Source organism: Camellia sinensis, chromosome 8 (assembly GCF_055761805.1).
Source record: "Camellia sinensis isolate YWXY chromosome 8, ASM5576180v1, whole genome shotgun sequence".
NCBI classification, from domain to species: Eukaryota; Viridiplantae; Streptophyta; class Magnoliopsida; order Ericales; family Theaceae; genus Camellia; species Camellia sinensis.
In genome coordinates this window covers 36190255-36216361 of record NC_138968.1, presented here as the reverse complement: position 1 = coordinate 36216361, position 26107 = coordinate 36190255, and the positions used below count along the sequence as shown (strand labels likewise).

The window sequence follows — 26107 nt, the reverse complement described above, 5'->3', positions numbered from 1 at the left end:
CAAAATAGAAAAGAGACGATTGGCTGTATTTTTCTCTCTTTATTTTTTTTTAAAATAGACTTGTTTCTATTATTATTATTATTATTTTAAAAGCAACTCAATTTCTAGGGGAAAAAAAAAAACCTTTTGGATTTTCAAAATCTATATAAAAACGATAAGTGTTTTAGAAATATTCATTTATTATTTTCAAAAAACACGAAAACGAACACAACAATACAACCAAACATACAAGAATCTCTAACAAAAATGGCAAAGTAAGAAAAGAACTTACAATCTATTAGTACATTTGCAAGAACACATCCAAAAAAACTGAAAATCACAAACCAAATAACTTGCCATCCATAATCTGAAGCAAGGCAAAGAAAATTGTGGCAGTGAGAAAAGCAATCTGCAACCCTAGAGGCATCCAATCTGATTAAAAATTCGCTATTTAATCTCATGTTTATGCTGTATGGAGTATAGACAACTTGAATGCAATGCGCATCTTCCTCTATATAATGTAAAACATCAAAGGCCAGACCAAAATTATGCATCCGAATTTAAAACAATGTCAATATACTGTTTACACCAGTCTCAAAGACCAAATTATCAAGGGCATCTGATTTAACGAAAGTAAAAAAACTCCTCACAATGGGGACTGAATGCCTTAGTTTTGTATAAATGCAATTGAAACTCTTCTCATATGAGTAAAACACAAACACACGCACCCCCTTCTAGAAGTATATGAGCAACAGTGGATCTACAGGGCTTGCATCTCCAAACTGGTGTGCTCGCTGCTTTTTGCAGAGGATGGTGCAGTTTCATCATGGCTGTGGCTGGCAGAATTCATCTCTTGAATGGGGGGAGGGTTGACTATGGTCATTGGCGAAACAATGTTATCTGAGAGACGTCCCTTCATCTCCCTGTGCTCTTGGCACAAGGCACACCAGTGCATGCAGCAGTGCACCGCACATGGATCGCAAGGCGAGTTCTGTGCACAATCAGCAAAAATGAGCAAAAGCAGAATGTAAGCAACATATTTAAAGCCCATTCTCATTCCAAGGCAGAAAATCCAGGCTTCTTATAACATAACTATAGACCAGGCAGATTAGATAAGAGAAACTTGCTATTTCTAGCAGTACAATCTCTTTACTAATTCAAATGACAAAACCTAATGTATGTCGTCAATTGTAACATAAGATCTAGTTCATGTTAAATTCACACATATCAACCCCCTTTGATACAAGAATCCGATCCTAAATTGTCAACTATTAGATGCAGTCACAATTATTATATTTTTATTAATTTATATCTGGTAAGAATCTAATAAACGGGTCCAATGCATATGAGAATCCTATCCAGAATCCACGGGAAATCAAAAAAATTGCTATTCTAGATAATGTGTGGATATATATTCAATCTGGAGCCAAATATGGGAAAACAAGAGAACCTTATCTCAATTTGTTAAAAGTGGACCTTACCCATACCAACCAAACAAAGTTATTATTACAGCCATGTGCTCAAAATAGCTTTGCTGAATGTGATTATGGTGCAACAAGTTACAGAAAATTATTAGCATCTTCTTAAACTGAATTAAAACATCTCCAGTTTGTCATGTAGTAAAAATATAATATAAACCCCATTTCTCAATTTGAATTCGGTTTTAAAAACCTTTAATTCTTTCTGTGTTCTAAATATTTACATCTGCAGGACTTGCTACTTGTATAGAATAAAATAACAAATGGGAATGAAAATTGAGAACTTTTTGACCATCTCAAGGAAAACCTTACCTTAAATGGTGCCAACTATAATAACATCATCTGTGCCTCCACCTAATTTTGTAGTGATTTGATAAAAACGAGATTGTCCATACTGCTTTTTATGGTTACCAAAAGCATTGAGTCTCAAAAAGTTTAAAGGATGAAGTCAAAACAATAATGAAAGAAAGACAGTGTTTCTGAAAAAGTTGATCCAGAAGCTATCGATGAATGCTGGACTTGTTAGATATGGAAAGTGGATGAAGAGCTTAGGCTATGTTTGCCTCAAGGATTTGAGGTGGGATTTGCTGAGGGAAAAGTGTCATTTTCCTTTCCATCTACAAATCCCTAATCAAATCCTTAATTCAAACACAACCTTACGCTGTGTTTGGTTAGGGGATTTGGAAAAGGATTTGGAAAGGGAAATAGAAAAAGAAGGTGAAATATGATTAAAATATACTTACATTTCACCTAGTTTCACACATTTTTTCCTTTTCCTTTTCCAAATCCCTTCTCAAATCCCCCAACCAAACACAACATTAAGGTACTATAGAGGGATTAAACTGGGAGACTACAAGGCATGTAATTTGTTCACTAAAGGTTGGTACAAGTGAACATAGAGGAAGTTGAACATATCAAGCTGCTAGTGCCATCAGAGCTTCAAAAGGGCGAAGAAAAGTTTGAAAAACCCAACAAAATACTTTAAGGGGTTTTAAAATACTCATGGGGAAATGACACTATACATTAACTCAGACCAGCAAGTGAACCCAGATACAAAGAAATTCTCTAGAGGCAATGTAATTGCACTAAAAGCATAGTCGTTTGCACTGTGCATATGTACGAAATCTTAAAAAATTGCAATACAAGCAGCATCAACAGAAGGTTTTATTTTCTTGCACATAGAGATGAAACAAAAGCCATGAAAGAACCAATAGTAGGAACCATTTTGCTGAACTAACATCATGAAAAAGAAAAGGTGAGTGATATGCAAGTATTGGCAATTATGCTTGGCCTAGAGACATTGTATGAAATGTTTCAATCAACTACCGGCAAAACAAATATGTGAATATTTGGCAATTGTTCATCTTTGGTTTTCTTCTGTGCATGTATGTACATGTGTATGAGAGAAAAAAATTTACAACCATGGATGAGTGATGTCACTAATTAAAAAAGGGAAACTTCAATTTGCCCCCTTATGGTTTGGGTCGGGTGCAGATTACCCCCTAACATTAGGAAATCACCACATAACCCCACGTGGTTTGTGAACTAAAATGCACACTAACTTCTGTTAACAGAAGTTGTAAATTGACAATTATACCCTCATTCATCTTCTTCTTCTTCTCTCTCTCTCTCTCTCCATTTCATCTTCATCATCTTACATACAGTTCACCCAGCTAACATACACTTCACTTCATCATCTTTCACACAGTTAACAGAAATTGTACATACACTTCATCATCTTTCATCTTCACAAACCATTGAAATTTATTGAAACAGAATGACACACACACATATATATATATGGATAAAATTCAAAAAATATATATACATACAGCAGATGTAAAATGTATATGGACAAAATTCAAAATATATATATACATATAGCAGATGCAAAAACAAAATCAATTTTTTTCTAAACGTAACACCGATATATATATATATGGATAAAATTCAAAATCATGTTATTGAAAATGTTTGATGAATTGAAATTAGCTTTGATATACATATATATATATATATATAGATTATATAATCTGTATACACATATATATAGATTATATATATAGCTACACATTTTCTCTTCCAAAGTCTCAGGCACCAGCATTTATTAACTTTTGTTAAATATAATCTGTAATTTGGACGGTGGCTCTGGATTGGGGTTGTCCGAAGCTGCTGGGGGTGGTTGACTGTGGAGGTCATGGTGGAGTTGACCGGAGAGTGGCTCTGGACTGGGGTTGACCGGAGAGTGGCGTCAAAATGGGATTGACCGGAGTTGGGTAGTAAGAAGCTCAAAAAATTTTGGTAATAAGAAGATCAAACCATATTCAGTAAGATCAAACCATCTTTCATCTTCTTTTTCTTTTTTTTTTCTTTTCTTTTTTTTTTTTTTTTCTTGGGAAGAGGTTTACAGATTTGATGGCATTGTTTATAAATTTGAAGATGTGCCAGGGGCATTTTCGTCTTAAAAATAGTGTTACTCTCCTTGCAAGCGCGTGACTCTCACAATGTGTTATCTTTAACGGAAAAACTAGCTGTGCGTTTTAGTCCACAAACCATATGGGGGTTATGTGGTAATTTCCGAATGTCAGGGGGTAATCCGCGCTCGGCCCAAACTACAGGGGGATAAAGTGAAGTTTGCCCATTAAAAAACCACAAAATTTGAATTTCAAACTAACCAAGCTTGCACAAATTGAAGACATTGTTGCAATAATGATCGTGAAACACTTTTTCTGTCCAAGAGCCACAAGGTCAGGGCTCCTATTTTCTCAACGTATTATCAATTGCTTAGTTCTGACTGGTGTGTATGGTCTTTATAACCCTACCACTTGGTAGTAAGAAAGTCATCCTATAAAAGACTTGAAATGAGAGATGCAAATACGAGAGAACTAATTCAATAGGAAAAATATTCTCCTTAAATAACTTGTTCATAACCACCCACAAATCTCTACGAATATGAAACACAATTTGTGTAAAAGTAAAAACTGATGCACATGATTGTGTGCGCCACGCCTCATAGTTTCTTTCTATGGTTTCCCTCTAAGAGAGAGAGAATGGTGATTCGGTAATTTATCAGGCTTAAGTTAACATAAAATTCTACATATTCATAATAGATACAAGAAAATGCAGTTGCTACATGCATTGTAGAAGATTTTGTGACCTCATTGTTTGTTGGAAAATGCTTTTACACCAAAGTATATTTAAGAAATAGAGATCACCTTGAGATGATACTTCTTCTGCAAGGACTGCCGAAAGAGACCAGTGTATATGCCACACATCCACCAACCAAATAACAGACCCTCACAAATAAGAAATGATGTCCTCGGGTCAATACCATGAAAAAATGCTGTTGCTGCTGCAAGTGCAAACCCACCTTCAACAAAAATGGCATGACACATGCATGGTGTAGTCCAAGGGGTATCTTCTCTCAAGCTTTCAACATTACGTCCAAACAAAACACACGGGCATAGAAGTCCTGTCCAGCCTGTACAGATGGGAAACAAGAGACTTTTAAGATAACTAAGGATTGCATCACCAAATTCATTCTTAATGCATACGGAAAAAGAATGGGAAGAGAATGCACTTGTCATAGACGAGGAACCAAATATTCAAACATACTAAGAATAAATAATGATTATCATAAAGTGAAAAAGGTAAAACAGTACGAAGAATAAATGATACAATTATTACCAATAACATCTAAAGTACCCTATCACATTCATTTAAATATGGCAACACAGAACATGCTAGCTATCCCAGTCCCAGTCCCAGCCAGCCAAAGTTTATGTCTCAGCTTGAATTGAGGAAAAGTGGAAAACATACATATACATACATACATAGATATATACACAGATGTTGTGTTACATACCTCATACCTGGGCTCAAATTTCACATGTAGTTCAAACCATTAGCTGAAAAGGCTTGAGACTCCAGAACCCTCATCGCCGGCCAGGGCGAAAAGGATTCTAATAATACTGAGCCGTTTCTTCTCCTTTTCAATTTTTTTTTCTTTCTTTCTTTTGAGAAACATCATTGATTGTAGTTAATCATAACAGCATTCCCCACCAGAAAAGGTAGGAGAAAAATTCCTAGTTAAGGGGCAAAACAAAGTGAAGTTCTAGGATACAAAAGCATGGTATTCTCGAGCCATTAAAACAATGAAAAAGGTACTAAAAGAACAACTCAAGATCACCACCACACCCTCAAAGAGTCTACTACAGCTTCGATTAGTCTGCTTTGACCATTTGGAAAGTGAAATCATTATCAAAGCTTAACATTTATCGTCACAAAAAATAAGTATAGAGAAATCTGCTGGTTGCATAACATTTGATGTTAGCATCATAATCACTATTAGTTGAAAAAACATGAGTAGAAGTTTTCTACACTGTTTCCATTTAAAATTATCACCTGCTATGCTTTACTTTATATAGATCTAAGACCTGCTATGCCTTACTCACTATAAGACATGTATACTTCACAACCATCCATGAAAACAAGTTGGATTGCATACAAGGACAGAATAGTAATCACTTTGTTTGGTTTTGATTGATTTTCTGAAAATTGAGTTTTTTGTTTTTCATGTTTTTTTGTTTTTAGTGAATTTTTTTAATATTTTAAGTAAATTTCTTAGTTTCTAGATGCACATAACTTAGATGCACCTAAAAAAGTAAAGTATTTGTGAAAAAATATTTTAAAAATTCAATAAATACACAAGAATACAAAAACGTATTGAATTTTTGTATTTTTTTCTATTTGGTGAATTTTTTTAATATTTTTTTTTATAAATATTATACTTTTTAAGTGCGTTTAGGTTAGGTGCATCTAAAAAATAAAAATAAAAAATTCTTAAAATATTAAATTTTTTGACTTAAGAAAAAAAAAACACACACACACACACACACACAAAAAAAAAACTCAATTTTTTGAAACCAAACAAGGTGAATAGTATTACTTCTAAAGATTAAGAAATAGCTACTAAATGGGGCTACCCAATACCAGATATGAGAACTTACAACTCTCTGTATCTTCTGCACAACCGAAAATCCCCGTTGTCCAGGGTTCATCTGCGGGAGGCTCAAAGCTTTCAGGTAAGGGCTGTCCACATTCATTGCACTTTCGAACATGCAACTACACAATGAACAACAAAATGAGCATCTAAATCTATGTACACTATAACATGTGCAGTTTTTTTTTTTTTTTCATAAGGGCAAACTTCACTTTACCTCCCTTGGTTTGGGTCATGCGCGGTTAAAAGAATGAAATTTGACTTATCCATGAATGAGGTAGATGCCATGTATATATAATATATTCATGATACAATTTAGGAAACAATATAAATAAGGAAATGATATAAATAAGGAAACAATACTAAATCAGTGATTGAGACAATCACAGATTATATACATGATACTAAAAATAAAAAGATTCTATGTACTCTAATTTTTATATTCAATGCTCCCCCTCAAGCTGGTATAAAGATATTCAACAATCGCAGCTTGCCAATAGATGACTAGAAGAAGCCGGAAAAAACTCAATGACTAATCCAAATAAATGCTACCGAACAAATCTAGTAGTCTACTAAATAAAAAAAGGCCAAAAAGTGCTTAAGACATCAGCACCACACTCTAGAAAGAGAAAAAAAACAGGAACTGAACTGTCCTAGAAGAAACTAGCCAGAATCAATGTCGGGATAGTTTAAAGAGGTCATGCCGGACTGTTGTAGGAACTGACCGAAATCAATGTTGAGACAATTTACGGGGTTGATGTCCAGCAGGTAGCCAAGGCAAGGCTGGCGCCCGCCGGTAAAGCAAAATTACTAAGTACTTAACCTAACTCTGCTATCAAAAAGAATGAAAATAATTATTTGACTTACCCATGAATGAGATAGAAGCCATGCATATATAATAGATTCATGATACAATTTAGGAAGCGATATAAATAAGGAAATGATAAAAATAAGGAAACCATATTAAATCAGTTATTGACACAATCACAGATTATATACATAATACTAAAAATAAAAAAAAAAATTATGTACTATAATTTTTATATTCAACACGGTTTACTCCCTTACCGTTTGGAAATGACCACATAATCCCTTTGTGGTTTATTGACTAAAATGCACCGTTAAGTCCGTTAGTTTAATGAAAAATACTAAAATACTCCTGTATTTTTGTCATTTGTTTGGAAGACAACACATACTTTAACATCCTATGTTTTATTCAATGTGCGATTTACCCCTTTATGTTTGCCACATGTTTCACACTTGCTGTTAAGTTTGACGGAATGTTTAATGATGCATTTTAGTTCACAAATCATGTGGGGGTTATGTGATCATTTCCAAACGTTAAGGAGTAAAACCGCATATGACTCAAACCACATGAGGGGTAAAGTGAAGTTTGCCCGAAGGATAATTGATTTGAATACATCGTCTAATACATCCACCAAGACAAAAATTATAAAAGAGAAGATGCAAAAAAATGTTTTGAAAAATCACTCAAAAAGTTCAAGCAGAAATCATATACACTGAAAAATCACAACCAAAAGTTCACGTAGCATCGCTAAAATCTAAGAAGTATGGACACGGACACGCAACGCGACACAAGACGGATACGACACGGACACGCCGACATGCTAATTTTCAAAAAATGCAGGACACGACATATGGGGGACACGCATAAAATGTATAATTTTTTATATTTATTATATGTTATATATATAAATATATCATTCAAAGATAATAAAAAATGCAATATGCTACTAATTCCTATAAATTTATATGATTTTTTTTTTTATATTATTGTACATTAAGTTATTTTGTTCAAACTTATAATTAATTTCACTTGTGTCTAATCGATAGACACATGTATTTAAGAGATACAGACATGTGTCATTTAAGTGTCCAAAGAGTGTCCTGGTCTTTAAAAAATATTCAAAAATAGGATACGTTTTGAAGAATGTCAGACACGTGTCGGGGAAGTGTCCAAAGAGTGTCAGTATTCGACACAGATACGTCACATTCTTAGAAGTATCCGTGCTTCTTAGGCTAAAATACTCAAGCTACCTACGATATCTCAAAAAGACCAACCACATTTGAACCCACATACTAATTCAGCTATTAGCCTTTTCTAGATGCTTAATTACAGGTAAGAAGTGTATACGATGTATAACTTATATAACAAAAAAAAGTTACCAAATTACCAAAAAGACATATTACTGTCCAATGCTAACTCCATGAAATGTCTATGATACAATCCCCTGAACTGCTTTTGCCCAAGAATTCCACAAGTTCACTACACCACCGACCTAATGTTCCACCACATCAATTTTTTATTAAAAAAATTCCACATGCACCAAAATAGGGAACATCTTCACACAAAGTACAAACTTCACTACTTCATTTCTTGCTTGCCTGCCTTTCCACCATTCCCAAAATGACTTAAGCATGTAAACCATTCCCATTCTTTTTGAGTATCAATCCCATTTTGATGACAGAAAGGTCGTACATCACCAGATGGTTCACATCACCTACACACTCAGGATTCATATATATATATATATACATACACTATCCTTGGCATAGCATCTAGGATATTCAAATGAGACAAAGCCTAGTTTTCTACGGACTTTTTTCAGAAAAGTAAAGACAAGTATATTGGAAAACCCACCAAAAGGGGTGACGAACAGTTGTACAAAAAGTAGGAACCGAAGGAGCTCAACATGAAAATTGAACAACTATAAAATCTACAAAAGCAAAAGAGAATTCACACACACACACACCAACCAAAAAAAAACAAAAATTACACCAAAAATGAAAACAACGTAGGCCAAGTTTGGGAAGTACCTATTATAGCTAAAAAATCAAAAAATTACTACATAAAGTCAACTCTTTTCTCTACTTTTCTACACGTTTTTTGGTAAAATGGTAAAAAAACCTACTAAAATAGCTAGTTCCCAAAACAACCTATAGTAAAGAAATCTTTAGCTTATGCACCACAAATCAATTATATTCACAGGTAAATATCACACTGACAATATTACAAAAATATTAACCCCCTCTTTCTGTCAAGTTTCAACAAACATACATGAGGCTTGGGTATTGAATAAAGTTTGCCTGCCAGTGATGGTACAGTTTAGAAAATCAAGGATCATATAAATTATTAGAAATCTTATGCTTCTGCGACATCAGTTTTTTATTAGAGGTTATGAAAACAACATTAGAATTCAAAAGTATTATGCATATAACTAATCTTCATAACAGAGAGTTGAATGAATATCAAAGTCCCGCAAAGGCAATCCCTAGAGCCATATGTATTAGGTTTACAGAGACAAACAATAACAGGCAAGTCACTTCTTAAAATGGTTGATTTCTATTTCACCCATAAACACCCTAGCCACAACTGAAGATAACATAATCATGTGTTCAAAAAGTCAACACTAAACACCACCACCACCCCCCCCCCCCCCCCCCCCGCGCATAATAGTTCAAATTGCAAATCAATAACCATATTACTCATGGCCCAATGGTCAAGCCATAGTCCAAGTGGGTTGATGGACAAGAGGTCATGGGTTTGAATCTCACAAACGGTGGCAATTCTCGTGCCCATTAATCCTGGGTCAACATTTGATTTGACATGGCTCAGCCCGTCTTGATAATCCCCATGTTGGTGGGTCTGTCGGGGAACTGCTAAAATAGGTTCAAGTTGATTTTTTTTTTTTTTTTTTTTTTTTTTTTTTGAAGAAATGCTAGAGATCCACAATTTTAGACTACTGGGTGTAACAAGTTTGACACCAATTGTACCACAATTCTGGGTCAAATTGTGGTAGTTTTTGTGGGTCTCAAACATTTTCCTTATTTTTTTCTTCAATTTGACAACAAAAACAAAACCCAAACTCCATTGAAGATTCAAATCCAAATCAACATACAGAGAAGTGTTGAATAACAGCAAAATCCCACAAAAACATCACAATTCTCTCACTAAACATTCATACAAGGGTTGTAATTTATAAATGTGAGTGCATTTATATATATATATATATATATATATGTATACATATGAATCCATACATAGAAAGATAGAGATATAGACCTGAGGAACATCAATGGGCTGATTGAGTTCTCCAGGCTTAATATCTTCCAAAGGCCCTTGATCTTTGGTCAGCTTCACATAACGAGATTGAACTCCCCCTTCAGCCATCCGATCTAACACTAAACAAACAGTAATCAAAAAAACAAGAAAGTCAAGAAAAGAGAGTGCTTGTGAATCGGATTTCAAAAATCAGAGGCTTTGTTTACCTTGGAATCGAAGAAAATCTGGGGATCAGATAGACAATTGATTGTAATTTCGTGGGTGTTAGTAAATCCAAAGCATTATCAGAAGAGTAACAGACGAATTAAGTGAAAAGGGTCTCTGAATTTTAGGGTGTTTTTAATCCAATTCTAACAGTCCTAAATATTTCAATCAAAGTCCAAGGTCAGCCCTTTGGTAGTACGTATCCGCTGCGGAGGCGGGCATATCCTACCCATAAGGAACCAATAGGGAGCCCCCATATTTAAAATTCCACCATTGACTCGTTTCGACTTATTTTAATAATTTAAATTGTTGATATTACAGAATAAATTGAGAAAATTATTTATATAAAAAATTAAGTCGTTTTAATATCAATTGTCATATTATTAGATCATTTATATTTATACGATTGATATATTTTTAAGAATAGATCATCAATTTGTTATAATATATATGTGATTTGATCATACAATTATTTATATTTGAACAATTTATTTTTTATATGTATATTTTTCTCAACTTATCATATGAGATGAACAATTTAAATCATTAATATTATGACATAGCAGTTTCACAATATATCAACTTTGCCTATAAAATTGAGATCTTTAACAAATCTAAACTCTAGATTTAAAGCCTTTTTGACAATTTTTTTAGTTTTTTTTAGCTTCCCTATGAAATGAAAATAAGCTAATTTGTTTAGAATTATTTTTTTGTTTGTGAAAGAAAAAAAAATTAATTAATTGATATATGATGTGATTTTTTTAACTTTTTAAATTAAAATTTTACAAATCAAACAAACCTTAGAATGTGTTTAGGATTAGCTTTTTTTTACTGACTTTTTTTATGGACTCTTTTTTTTTCCCGTTTTTAGGGAGTTTTTTAAAAAGAAAAACAAAATCAATTGCCATTTTTTATTTTTTAAAAGGTTTTAGTTAACTTTTTTTGATTTTTTTTTTTTTTTACTTTTAAAATTCTTCTAGACAAATTGTAAAAATTAAAAAAACTCTAAAAAAATATTTAAAAAATTAATATGTTTGATTTTGAAATTTACAATTCATATATTTTTAGTTTTAAAGTTTTTTTAAAATTTTTGAAGCCACGTAATCTAAATAAAAAAAAATTAACTAAAATACGAAAATATATTACAAGACAACAAAACATGAAAAATGAAAAATAAAAAAAATTAAAACTAAACTCAAAAACTAATCACATATTTCTTTTACTAACAAGGGAGAATTTTAATCCACGCCCAGAATAAACATATCCAACCACTCAAACAACCCCTGATGAATGGCTTGTTTCCAACCTTATTTTCTTCTCTCCAATCCTTTCTCTCTGTGCCAATCATAAGGGTATGCGGTGCGGCTTGGGCGATTTGAAAGTAAAATTATAAATTAACTGACATATTGCTGGATTGGCGAATTAATATATCATGATTTGAATGATTTTGGATGGATTGGCGAATTGCAAAATATTTTAACCAATTATCAAGCATTTACATAATATATAATACTAATTTGCATAAATATTTTTCATATATATAATACAAACTAATTTTATATAATATTTTTCATATATATAACTACTAATGTGTAACAAATTTCACATCTTAAGCTGCCGTTTGGCATGTGGCTTTTTTAGTTGAGTTTTTGACTATTTTAGCTTCAACTAATGAGTTCGTTTAGGTTGGCTTTTGTAACGGCCCACTCCGTAATTGGCTTGTAATCCATAATTAAGATTGCTAAGGAAGTTTAAGAGTGAGATTATGTGTTAATTGTGCATTTTATATGTGTTTTGTATTCCTATCTGTTAGCCGTAGGAACATCTGTTTAGAATTTTGCTTTGTTCTGTTAATTGAAGGCCTTATTGGCCTCTAAATATATAACTGACTCAATTTTGTGTTATGTAGAATTTTTAGAATTTTATAGTAAGTTTAATTAGAATTCGATTCGGACTCAAATAATTGAAATAAATTAATAATTAAGTTGAATTAGATTAACTCTAATCACTTAATTAGCTTCATGCTAATGAAGCCTATATAAGGCCACTTATTACTCATCAAACACATTTTCTACACCTCATTTTCCTTGAGTTCAATATGAAAGAGAGAGAGAGAGATGAGAAATATAGAGAGTGAATGCAAGCTTGAAAAGGAGATTGTAGAACATTAGAAGGCATTTAGAAGAATTGGCTTGGAAGCTCAAGGAATAGACCATTTAAAGTCAAGTTGAGGTAAGAATTCAACCCATAAACCAAGTATATGAGTCATCAAGAGCATGAATTCAAGAAGATCTTGTGAATAAGTCTAAGAATTGAGCTAGGAATGATGGAATTTAAGTTAAATCATACATGCATGCATATTTCATTGTTTTGAGGCTGTTTTTCCAAGAATTCACACATGCATGGTGTTCTTTATGCTCAAGTTCAAGAATTCAACATGTTTTTACACTTCTCACTCCATGAATCCATGTTTTAAAACAAAGAAGCCACATCATTGCATGTATGTACATTATACATGAAGTTTCAATTTGGTTTTGAAGAATTGACAAGCTTTTGAGTCTTGATTTTGCGAAATGATCTTCAGTTCATGATGTTATATGAGTTTCTAAGAATTTTCTTAAGTTTTGGCCCAAATAGATGAGTGTTGATACTTTGAATTTGTGTTTTGAATATAAAACAGAATTCTAAAAATTCCAGAATTCAGATTGATCGCTCGAGCAATGGTTCATTCGCTCAAGCATACTTTGCGAGCTCTCAGAAGTTTTGCAGTCAAGGTAATTGGCTCGAATGACCAAATCTTCGCTCAAGCGACCACCTTTTGTTTTGAACCTTGGCGTGAGCGACCAAGATGTTGGCTTAAGCGTAAAATGAAAGCATCCAGTACTTTTATAGACCGCTTGAGCGACCAAATCTTCGCTTGAGCGAACTGCCCTGTTTTTCAAAATTTTACAAGTGTTTCCAAAGTACATTTTTACATCCTCATTTCATTTAAGGTATTCTTAAGACATGATTTAGGCTACAATAACGCAGGAAATGAATTAGAAACACACCAAGAAAGAAAAGTGATAAGTTAAGTGATTATCGATTGTGTGTTTCAATGTAAATCTGTCATGTATTTGTGTAGGTCACGCACTATAGTCAATCCGATCTGTTTGATTCGTCTGATTCACTTCTGGAGCTCTCTGGGAGTAACAACCTTGTAAGGATATGTTCAATTATAAGTATTTTTTGCCTGATATAATAAGCTCTGGTTTTTAAAATGATATTTTCTGTATAGATGAATGATTATCCTATTTCTAAAATGTATCGTGGCATTCTTAGCATCATATGTATCTGTTATCTGATACCTCGTACCAGGGTTTCACGTAGATTCCATTCATGGAACTGAATATGCAAAATCAACTATCTGATCTGCACGTGGACCTTAATGACCATCTCATGTTAATATAGGTCTATATGGCCGCTTACTTTGCACATGGGTCTTAATGAGCATCTCATGTGAATATTGGTCTATATAGGCTCATACTCTGCACATGGGTCTTCATGACCAATCTAATATGTTAGCTAATGGATGTACTACTATGACTGTTTACAAATCTAAATATGTATAAGAACCTGTTTCTGATCTAAACTCTGATTTTTGAATCTGATATGGACATCATTCATTAAAACCTTTACTTTGTTGTTATTCACTGGGCTCCAACTCATTATTTTAATATGTGTATGTAAGTGATCAGGCGCGTGACCAGACATAAGACTTCCAGTCTGGATCCATTTGTGTCAGCCAACCAATGCGCCTCTCGAGGAGGTTCCAAAAGTCTTTTGTAGTCGAGTTTTTGTGGACAATGTTATGACCACGTTAATGAATAAGTGTTAAGTTTTGTTTTGTTTTGTTTAGATAATTTTGTGTATCTTTTGTATGTAAGGCTGGCGCCATATTATATATAAATAAAGTTTGAAATTTTCTGTCCCATTTAAGGTTACATAGCTCTATGGACATTTTTGTATTTGCTTCCGCTAGTCCCCTATTTTGTTAATCCGTTTCAGAGGCCTTCGGTAATCCCTAGATTACTAGTCGATTACGATACTAAACTTATAGGGACGGGTTTGGATTGCGACAGCTTTTTTGACTTTTATGAAAGAAAAATAAAATGATTATAGTTTGGATATTACATTTTGTCTTATTGACTTTTAGCCTATTTTGTTTTTTTATGACTAATTTAATCCAAAAAGCCAATAACAAACGAAGCTTTAATATCTCTCACACTTATTTTTATTTTGATTTTTATTAGAGGTTAAAAAATATATATGTGTTAACTATAACGAAGCAGAACGATTTCGAAGGCAGACTATAAATTTTAAAATTCGATCCACAGTTAGCAAATAGAACGATAAGAATTGATGCAATCTGTACGATTTAAACGGATTGAACGATATTTTACACAGGCCTAATCATAAGAATCAGGTAATTGAATCCATCTATATTACTATTATTAAAAGTGAATAACTCACTTGATGTCCGTTAACTTCTTTATCTCCTTTTGCCAATAGACATTCTCTATTTACTCCAAGCGTTAATTTTTAAATCCAAAAGGAAAAAAATAATAATTACAAGAGAGTCATAAAATTTAAACCTATGACTATTGATTGACTTAATAAAGAATACTTTTACCACTTAAATAATATAAGACATTATTTCAATTCAAAATTAAAATTTATCGACCCTGCTACATAGCTTGAAATTCGGTGGCCCGAATTTGGCTCGACACCAAAACGACGTCATTTTGGTGTCTTTTTTTTTTTTCCCCGCGTTTTTCTGAACTGAAGAAGAAGAAGAAAGCTGAAGAAGAAGAAGAGAAGGAGCAACCCAGATGATGGTGTTCAAGCAATTTGTTCTTGATGATGTTCCAGAGAAACCCAGATTAAACATCATCACAAAAATTTGTTCAGAAAAAATTTGTTCACGAAAAAATTTGTTAACGAATTTTTTCTGAAAAAATTCGTTCCATAGTCAACACAAAAATTTGTTCAGAAAAACCCAAATCAAAAACAACTTTTTCTTCATCAAACCCACTGAAAAACTTGTAAATATGATGAAGATTAGGCACTTGCTAATTTTATGATAAAATCTTATTTCCCATATTGCAGAGTGCTGCTACAAGTTTTTCAAACCCACTGAAGCTTATTTCCAAGAAAGAAGAACAAGTTTTTCAAACCCAAAATCATCAAAACAGATATTAAAATAGATTCAGATATTAAAATTTACAGAAAACAGATTCAGATATACAACATCAACAATTTTTTTTTTTTTTCAGATCCAGAACAAGTAAAAAATAAATAAATATACAAAAAATAGATTCAGATCTATAACTAAAAAAAATATATATATATACTCATCATCTCCAAATCAGCATCATCATCTTCTTCAGATCAACATCATCATCTTCAGATCGGTGATGGCAGTCGCTGGTGATGGCGAGCGCCTCTGATGGCGGTGATGGCACTGATGATGACTCACCGATGATGGCTCTTCCTCTTCTTTTCTTCTCCTCTCTTCCTCTTCTTTCTCTCTTTCTCTTTTCTCCTATCTCTCTCTCTCTTTTTCTGCCTTCTGATTCAAAAAGCAAGAAAAAGAAAAAGAAAAAAAAAAAGAAAAAAAAAAGAAAAAGTAGACAAAACGACATCGTTTTGTCTATTCAAGCCACTATTCGAGCCACATTTCTCGAGCTGCCAATCTTTTTCCTTTATATTTTAAGCACAAACGTTAGGTGGGCTCACACCCTACGGCCATGTTTATTTGGCTCCATAAGATGAATAGTATTAAGAGTGTAGTGAGATTAAGTGGGGAGATTATTAGTGTGGTGGTATTATATTGGAAAAATAAGATAAAATGGTTGTTTTGTGAAGATGGTTAAAAGTTAATTTTTTTATTTTTTTAGTTTTTTTTGAAAAAATGTGTAAAAAATGTGAGAGATGGTGTGATCCAAAATGAGTTAAAAGCTGGAAAATGACTTTTAACCATATTTTCAAAATAGCCTAAAGAGTGTTTGTTTGTATACCATGGGATTAGTAATGCTATAGATAATATTAATATATAAAATTAATATTTTTTAATTTTCAGTATTTTTTAATATTATAATTATTCTTTTTTGTTCTAAAAAATATAAATTTTACTTAAAAATACTTAAACATTCACTAAGGCCTCGTTTGGGAACATGTTTTTTTAGTAACTTTTTGGCTAAAATATGATGTAAAAGAACTAAATGTTTGGGATGATTTTTTGATTTTTTTACGAAAAGATGTGCAAAAAGTAAAGAGAAAATAGAATATTTGACTTTTTGATATAAGTTGTTTTTTTTATTTTTTATTTTTTTGGTGACTTTTTAATTTTTTTAGTTAAAATTACCACTTGCCAAATGAGGCCTAAATGTAAAAAAATCATATTCTTTTAATATTTATTAAAAAAATTTAATATTTCTTCCATCAATAAATTATTTAAAACATAATAATATTAAATATGGTCTTTTATTTTCAATATAAAGGGGTTGGATTAGCAATTTCAACTATCATGGGGTATTCTAACCCCCGGGGACTGATAGTCCAATTAAATTAACAGTCCTACAATAATTTAACACCACCAAACATGATTACTATTGCGATAGAACCTTGGTCCTATTAGTGGCAGTTGATGAGATTTATTGATGCCTCGGTGGTCCTTTATATGAGTTGGGTTAATTCAGGCTGACAAATGATTTCCTTAGGTCTGGGCCTGCGGATACTGTAATGACACTTCTGAGAAAAAAAAAAAAAAGAAAAAGAAAAAGAAAAAAAAAAAAGATTAATGCAAACCCTCTTCTAAGATGCCAACCAAACATAGCCTAATTATATATAAAACCCCAAATTGCAAAAAACTTTTGCTTCCAATCACAAGAAGAAAGTAGGGTTTCTGATAACAACTCTGCTACTCTCTCGCTTCAAATCTCAATTAACACCTTCCACAACCGGCCATGGACGCCCAGAGAGCTTTGCTCGATGAACTCATGGGTTCAGGTACTCTTTCACAAAACTCCAACCTCCTAATTAGGCTATCTTTCACTTGCAATTCAAATGCCCTAATGTTGATTTTTTATTTATTTATGTTTATTTATAAATATTTTGTTATTTTCTTGGATTTGGTGTACTTTAACTCGTAATTTGTCAGGAAAACCCTAACTCTGCTTGTCTTTTTATTTTGTTGATCGATTGGGTTTAATTTGATATTCATATGAAAAAACGCTAATCTTTATTTCCTTTGAATTAGGCCATTTTCCTCTGATTTGGATTGGATTTGATTTGTTGTTGAAGTTTGTATATATATGTGTGTGTGTGTGTGTGTGTGTGTGTGTGTGTCTGTAATATATGTATATGTATGTGTTGTTTCTTTATGCAAGTTTTTATTTATTTTTTAAAAATTTTAATTTGTGTATGTAGCTCGCAATCTCACTGAAGAGGAAAGAAAGGGGTATAAAGAAATCACCTGGGATGATAAGGAGGTTTGTGGAATGTATATGGTTCGGTTTTGCCCTCATGATCTCTTTGTCAATACGAGGAGTGATCTTGGTATGTCGCAGTCTATGTTTATTATTTACTGAATCCCAATTTTTAGTTGCTGAGAAAATGTATGGAAACAGAAGGCCATAGAAGTTTTGATGTATATAATTTTAAGTTATTCAAGTTACTATAATTAAATACAATCTAGTTTATTAAGCCTGTTTGTTGCATTAAGATAACTTTAGCTTGAGCTTTAGTTTTGGATTTTGATCTTTTTATTGTTCTGATGTTTTGTCAGTAACTGAATGGGACACTTGGCTCAATGCTTGCAGAGTAATTTTACTAATTAGGCTTGTATTGTCTTTTTTTGCATCAGGACCATGCCCTAAAATCCATGATCTAAAGTTGAAGGAAAGGTAATTGTATAACATTGTCTGGATTCTTTGTTTTTTTTTCCGTCTTTTGAACTTTTGTGAATTCTCATTATGTGCAATCAGCCACAAAAGAAATAGAAAAAAATTGTACGGCATCTTATGTATGGCCCTTAACAAGCTTTGTTGAAATAAGTGATTTTTTTATATTAAGAGTTTATTTATTTATTAGCAAGTTTCCTGCTTTATTATGTGTGTTGTAGAATGGGTTAAGCACTCTATTAGTAGAGTCTTACTATTCATGATTCGATTCGCAATTGTTGCAAAATTGATAAGAATATATGGGTGAATCTATTTTGGACGTGAATCTCTAATGAATCACATGATTCAAAATCGATTTAATATTCGATTTACTTTTTACAATTCATGCAATTCTTGAAACTATTATGTCTGACATATTTTGATTATTTTTTTTTCTCCATTTTTTTAGTTAAAATGACATTATACAACTTCTAATAGTGTTTAGTGCGAAAATAACCAATATATATACATAATTTGTTATTATTTTGGAGATCAGAGAGTTTTAATAAGATTTAATCAGACACAACATGTTTTTAACAATTTCTTCTCATTTTTTTTTTCCTTAAAAGAAATCATAATGTAGATTCTAAAGATGTTTAAGGTTAAAACTAATGGGTTATCATTACTTGTAAAGGTATGTATGCTTATGAAATGTCAATAACGTTGTTAAGTTATTGTTACTTGAAAATTGAGAATTTGTCTTTGTTTACCTTTTTTATTAAAAATGGTTGATAAGCAATATCTAAAAAAAGGAAAAGGTAAGATGGTGATATTTCATGAGAACCTGTGTTAACTTCTTACCTATTAGACCACATGATCATCATTCAAAATAACATTTTCATTGATTTAAGTCTACATATTTTATATTTATAAGATATATTTAACATCCAAGTGTGTATGTAGATATATTTTTCTAAGTGATTTAGAAAAGTGACCGAATCTTTACAATTCACGATTCAGTACAACAAATCACGATTTGACAACTATGGTTAAGCATGAGTTGCTCATGTCGTGTGCTAATTAGACATATGGAGTCTGGGCTTTGTGGTTATTCTGATCTAAAGATTTCAGATAATTGTGCTAAGAGGAAGCTCAAATCAATGATTTGTTTTGATGAGTTGTTACCTCGGGTTTGAATTTAAAACTTTTCAGTTGTCTAGACTTGATGATCCACCTCTTGTGATTTTGCACTCCATCCTCCTTCACCGCACAATTTGTGCAGTCGTGCCATTACAAAACTTGTCTACAAAAGTAAAGGTCTCTTTTACGGACATGAGATGATTAATCTTTTTGAATGAGCTTTGTAACATGCATTGAACCTGTGATTCCATGTTTTATCAGTTTATAAGGTCATTTTCCAAGTACAAATGCAATTTTCCAATTAATTTTAAATATGTAGGTCACTTGAATATGCATTTATGAGGATTTTTTTCTAAAAAAAATTATTGTCAATGAAGCAAGGGCACCACTCTAGAGGTCATGTGCTGGTATCCAACACGCGTCAGACAGGTTGGGCCATTTTTTTTAATTTTTAATTTATTTACTGAAATAGTATATCTAAGGCTATTGAGTTTGATGAGAATAAATATTTGGCATATAATAAGTATATAATATTAAAAAAAAAGGGACATGCAATAAATGTATAAAATTATATGTTTTGCACTTGTTCTCCGCCTGTTGTGTCACGTGTCTATATCCATGTTTCTTACATTGCCGTGTTGTATTAGAACAAGTGAAGAACTCCAAAGACATTTGGTGGCTCAAATACAGCGTTAAACTATGGCAACCCGTGTATGGATTTTGTAATGAATTTTACCCGTGATTCCATGTTTTATCAGTTTATAAGGTCATTTTCCAAGTACAAATGCAATTTTCCAATTAATTTTAAATATGAAGGTCACTTGAATATGCATTTATGAGGATTTTTTTTCTAAAAAAAATTATTGTCAATGAAGCAAGGGCACCACTCTAGAGGTCATGTGCCGGTATCCAACACGTGTCAGACAAATTGGGCCATTTTTTTTAATTTTTAATTTATTTGCCGGAATAGTATATCTAAGGTTATTGAATTTGATGAGAATAAATATTTGGCATATAATAAAGTATATAATATTTAAAAAAAAGGGACATGCAATAAATGTATAAAATTATATGTTTTGCACTTGTCCTCCGCCTGTTATGTCACGTGTCTATATCCATGTTTCTTAGATTGCCGTGTTGTATTAGAACAAGTGAAGAACTCCAAAGACATTTGGTGGCTCAAATACGGCGTTAAACTATGGCAACCCGTGTATGGATTTTGTAAGGAATTTTACTCGTGATTCCATGTTTTATCAGTTTATAAGGTCATTTTCCAAGTACAAATGCAAGTTTCCATTTAATTTTAAATATGAAGGTCACTTGAATATGCATTTATGAGGATTTTTTTTCTAAAAAAAATTATTGTCAATGAAGCAAGGGCACCACTCTAGAGGTCATGTGCCGGTATCCAACACGTGTTAGACACGTTGGGCCATTTTTTAAATTTTTTAATTTATTTACCGAAATAGTATATCTAAGGTTATTGAATTTGATGAGAATAAATATTTGGCATATAATAAGTATATAATATTAAAAAAAAAGGGACATGCAATAAATGTATAAAATTATATGTTTTGCACTTGTCCTCCGCCTGTTGTGTCACGTGTCTATATCCATGTTTCTTAGATTGCCGTGTTGTATTAGAACAAGTGAAGAACTCCAAAGACATTTGGTGGCTCAAATATGGCGTTAAACTATGGCAACCCGTGTATGGATTTTGTAATGAATTTTACCCCATCTAGCAAATTCTCTGTCGATCTTTGGAAACCCAACTCCTTAAAGAATCAAGCAAATGCATTCACGTTCAAGTAAAAATGTGCAAATTTTTAGAACTACAGCTCTATCCAATAAATGCATCCGTGCTCATTAAAAAAATGCAAGATATTATATTCTTGACTTTTCAAAGTGGCCAACCATCATTCTAGAATGGATAGATTCAAAGAAGTTCACCAAAAATTTGGGACGAAGGTATGGTTTTCATAGTAGTGGTTTCATCTTGAAAGGGTAATATTTTCAAATCCCTTTTGTATTCAACTATAATCAAATCATCTTTAAATATATATCGCAATGTTTAAATTTTCACATTTTTTTTTCTTTTACATTTTTTTTCCCCAACTGAGATTATGTTGTGATTTTTGTCATAGAAATTATACCTGCAATTTCCATCAGTGTGTATCATATTTTTGTGGTTCTTTTTGTATTAAAGTTTTAATGAGGGTACATTGGTGGTTTTAGCTTTGAGAAGTCCCCAAGACATGATTCATACGTGCCAAGATTTGAAGCGGAACTTGCACATTTTTGTGAGAAGTTGGTAAGTTCCATATGTCATTAATTTGTTAGCTTTCTTGTCATGACCATCTTTATTTAATCATCATTATTATTCCATCTTAGGTGATGGACTTAGATAGAAGAGTCAGGCGAGGGAGAGAACGCATTGATCAAGAAGTGGAAGGTCCTCCACCTCCAATCTCAGCAGAGAAATCTGAGCAGTTGTCAGTGCTTGAGGAAAAAATAAAGAACCTGCTGGATCAAGTGGAGAGCCTTGGTGAAGCTGGAAAGGTTGATGAAGCTGAAGCACTCATGAGAAAGGTGCTACTAAGCATATGTAACCTGATTCTGAATTCCTAATTATACCCATAGCTAATTTTTCCATGAACTGTGTCAACTATTAGATTTATGGAAACTCAAGTGTTTGTTAACTTTTTGTTGCAGGTGGAGACACTTAATGCTGAGAAGACGGCTTTCACTCAGCAATCCCCGACCGACAAAGCCTTAATGATTGCACAGGAGAAAAAGATGGCTCTTTGTGAGATATGTGGATCTTTTCTAGTTGCCAATGATGCTGCAGAGAGGACTCAATCTCATGTCACCGGCAAGCAGCATATTGGTTATGGCATGGTTAGGGATTTCATTGCAGAGCACAAGGTGCCTTTCACCTCCCAATAGTTCCCATATGCTGGTGTTTGTTTATCTTTCACATGACTTGAAAATTTGACTTCTAACTAACAGGCTGCAAAGGAGAAAGCCTGGGAAGAGGAAAGACTAGCAAGGGAAAGAGAAGCAGAGGAACGTAGGAAGCGAAGGGAGAAGGAATATGAGAGTAGAGGTGGTAGAAGAACTGAGTCAACTGACAGGGACAGGCATTGTGATCGGGATCAAGACAGGGAACGGGACAGGTACCAGGAACGAGACCGTGACTGGGAAAGGTCTTGCGAGAGGAATGGTAGAGGTAGCTGGGATGGGGGAAGAGGGTTGAACAGGAAGCAAAACAATTACAGGAATGGAAGAGATGGAGGCAGAGACAGATACCGTGATCGGAATTCATATATGGAGCGGGATAGGAGCAGATCACGTTCCCCTGTTAGGCATGGTCATAGGAGGGTGTCCAGAAGTCCAGTTCGCCCATATTAGTGGATTACATAGATAGATATCTGAACTTTAAAGTCAAAAGAGGTAGATGTTTCTTTTCACCTTGTGAAGTTTTATCAATGTGCGTTTCAAGGGTCGCAAGTTAAAATTGTCCTTTTGGGTGAAACTTCTTTTTGTTCTCACAGCTTTATTCAGAATTTTACCATCTCCCTATCATCAATATAATTAGAGGAGAAAGGTTGAGGTAGGTATAACTTCATCATTGTTGACTGCTTTTATGTTCTATTCAAGGCTTTTGATATGGATCACCTCTGTAATGTTATTTTCAAAGCTTTTTTTTGTACCTTCTTTGTTGGGATCATTGTGGTACTTGCCCGTAACTAGTTAGGACTGCAGATTCAATAGATGTGCATGAGTAATACTGCTGCTGAAGGAGATAATGATTTTTTTTCCAACTTTAAGGTAACTGAAAAATCTTAACTTGGTCATGGTTGCACCCGCAGATTTATTTCCCTGATTATCTTGTATTTCGGTTTCCTTTTCTACTGATCGTTCAGTTGACAGGAGATCATGAGTTTTTTGCAATCTTAAGGTAACTGAAAATTCTTAACCTGGTCATGGACCCATGAATTTATTTCCCTGATTATCATGGATTTGGGTTTCGTTTTCTACTGACCATTCAGCTGACAGGAGATCATGATTTTTTTGCAACTTGGAGGTAACTGAAATCTTAAGGATTTATTTGCTTGATTATCACGGTTTTGGGTTTCTTTTCTACTGATCCTTCAGTTGAGTCGAAGCAAATTCTTGCTTCTTGTTGCTGAATTTTTTTGTATCTTTGCAAGCCTAATGAATATGGTTTTCGTGGAGGATGCTTTGTGTGCTTTGTGATAATTTACAAATGATATGAAAGCACCTCCCCTCCCCCTTGGTTCCTGCTACACTGACCTTTCAAATCTACAGTAGTAGAATATATGGAACTCTGCATGCATTATGCACAAGGGCAGTGAACTTGATTAGGAAAGTATGGAATTAGGAATTTCCTGCAGTATCAATCATATCCGTATAGGAAAATTGTTCTAGTTATAGAGAACCTTGGGGGGTTCGCTATTTCTTCTTTTGAAATGAGAACTCAACAAGCTCTCCTCTTTATTTAGTACTAGCATGTCGGCACACGCAGATGCGTCGCAATTAAACGATAACCGTTAGGTTGATATTACATAATTTACTCTTTTTTGGTTGAAGAATAATACACCAGGAGTCCTTTTATAGCAGATCTTTCTTTTCTTTTCTTTTCTTTTTTTTTTTTGAAATAAAAAAATAGCACGACAACAAACGTTCACACCAAGTGGAGTGTTCACTTTATATAATAGAATAGATCTCTAACTATCTGCCTATCTAGCATGATTGTGGCTTCTTTCCCACTCTTAGCAACACTTGTTCAGCAGGAATGTTACATTCGTCAGCCTGAAAATCTGCTTCAGTGGACTGGGTTTCGACTCCTCACCTCTTGGAAAACATTTAGAAATGCAATTGTCTGGGGTACCCTGAGGTAACTGAATAATAAATATTTCCCAATAGCATTTGCCTATGTCTTTAGTGTGCAGGATATTCTGGTGAAGATGCCCCCAGGGAATTAACTTGCGGATGGGTAAGGAAATCTTTTTTTTTCTAGGAGTGGTTTGTGCAGGGCATGAATTTTAGAGTGCACCACTCACTAAACTAGTTACAATGAGAAGTACTAAAAAAAGGACAATTTTTGGACTGAAGTTGGGGGACAAGCTTTGTAATATTTGTAGAGCTACCAGTCATTTATAAATTATTATTATGTTCTTGGTGTACCTTGCCCCAAGGTTTACCTCTCTGTTTGTTTTAAATCTAAAAGAACCTCTGAAGTTGTAGAATTGAATGAAACTAGTTGAGTCAAGTCAATTAGTCAGTGAACCTTGTTAAACCTTCATTTGTATGGACTTTGTTGTACAAGATGCTGTGAGTTGTCTCAGAAATTATTATTATTTATGGTTATGGCCACTTTAGTCACCTTTTGTTCATTGAAAATTGTTTAATGTGATTGGATTTTTTGTTACCATTTTGTATAACCATTTACTTGGATACTTGTGATTGTCAAGAATGTAGAGCAATAAGATATTGTCACGTTTGTTTGATAGTAACTTAAAAAAGTTAAAAGATCAATGATTCTTCTCAATGGATCACTCATGGTTAATACAATGGCCTTTGTTTAAAGTTGAAACAAAATTATGTTAGTTTAGGGTGTGTGGTTTTAATGTCATTTTATTACAATGTTAATTTTAACTTGAATTGTTGGTTTTATATATTTTGTTGTCATGTCTTGGATGCGATAAAAAGTACAACAAAATCATTAATCATGATCACCCTAAAATAATCACCTCTGTCCATTCCCTCGCTTTCAAAATATATTTCTTAAAACATTTTTATTTTTATTTTTTATTTTCATTTATGCAAAAAATAAACATATGACTTACTTTAATATTTTTAGTAAGTAAAAAATAAATTATAAATGTTACCAAACAGCTCCTAAAAAGTCCATAAGAAAGAGAAAGCTGCCTACATGTGTTGAGATAAAATAAATAGAACCAACATCCAACAATGAAATGGGGAAATGCCATAAATTGCATAACCTAAAGCCATGTTTGTTTGGGTGGACATGAGCTTGAAATTAGACTAATAGTCCAATAAAATTATTAATCTGATGTTTGGTTAAACAATTGAAATACGGACTAATTATTTTAAACTTAACTATTAATTAAGATAGGATACATAATTCAACGGATTCGCAGTCCTAGGACTATTAGTCATGGGAATGCTAATCCAGTCCGCCTAAACAAACATGGCCTAAAGGGCTAAAACAATTGTTTCTAACTGCTTCATATTCAGATATAGCCTTCAA

At 33.0% G+C, this 26107-nt stretch overlaps 2 protein-coding genes across 4 annotated transcripts; one reads left to right on the top strand and one right to left on the bottom strand.

The window, feature by feature from the left end:
* Positions 1-467: 467 nt before the first annotated feature.
* LOC114297468 (cell number regulator 6) lies at positions 468-11002 on the bottom strand. Of its 2 annotated transcripts, none has more exons than XM_028241905.2 (5): positions 10750-11002; positions 10544-10662; positions 6467-6581; positions 4673-4938; positions 468-970 (listed from the first exon to the last, which is right to left on the bottom strand). In XM_028241905.2, the coding sequence occupies exons 2-5, from the start codon at positions 10649-10651 to the stop codon at positions 740-742; spliced, it is 720 nt and encodes a 239-aa protein (XP_028097706.2). In that variant the 5' UTR covers positions 10652-10662; positions 10750-11002; the 3' UTR covers positions 468-739. The 2 variants fall into 2 exon arrangements, with proteins under 2 accessions (XP_028097706.2, XP_028097707.2); XM_028241906.2 differs by having other exon boundaries at positions 10544-10656; positions 10750-10979.
* Positions 11003-17458: 6456 nt separating this feature from the next.
* On the top strand, positions 17459-23486 carry LOC114297466 (uncharacterized). 2 transcript variants are annotated; one of them, XM_028241903.2, is made up of 8 exons: positions 17475-17797; positions 18218-18346; positions 18654-18693; positions 22045-22120; positions 22201-22398; positions 22522-22734; positions 22819-23262; positions 23364-23486. In XM_028241903.2, exons 1-7 carry the CDS (start codon positions 17755-17757, stop codon positions 23218-23220), a joined length of 1101 nt encoding a protein of 366 aa, XP_028097704.2. In that variant the 5' UTR covers positions 17475-17754; the 3' UTR covers positions 23221-23262; positions 23364-23486. The 2 variants fall into 2 exon arrangements, with proteins under 2 accessions (XP_028097703.2, XP_028097704.2); XM_028241902.2 differs by having other exon boundaries at positions 17459-17797; positions 22819-23486.
* The last annotated feature ends 2621 nt before the right edge of the window (positions 23487-26107 follow it).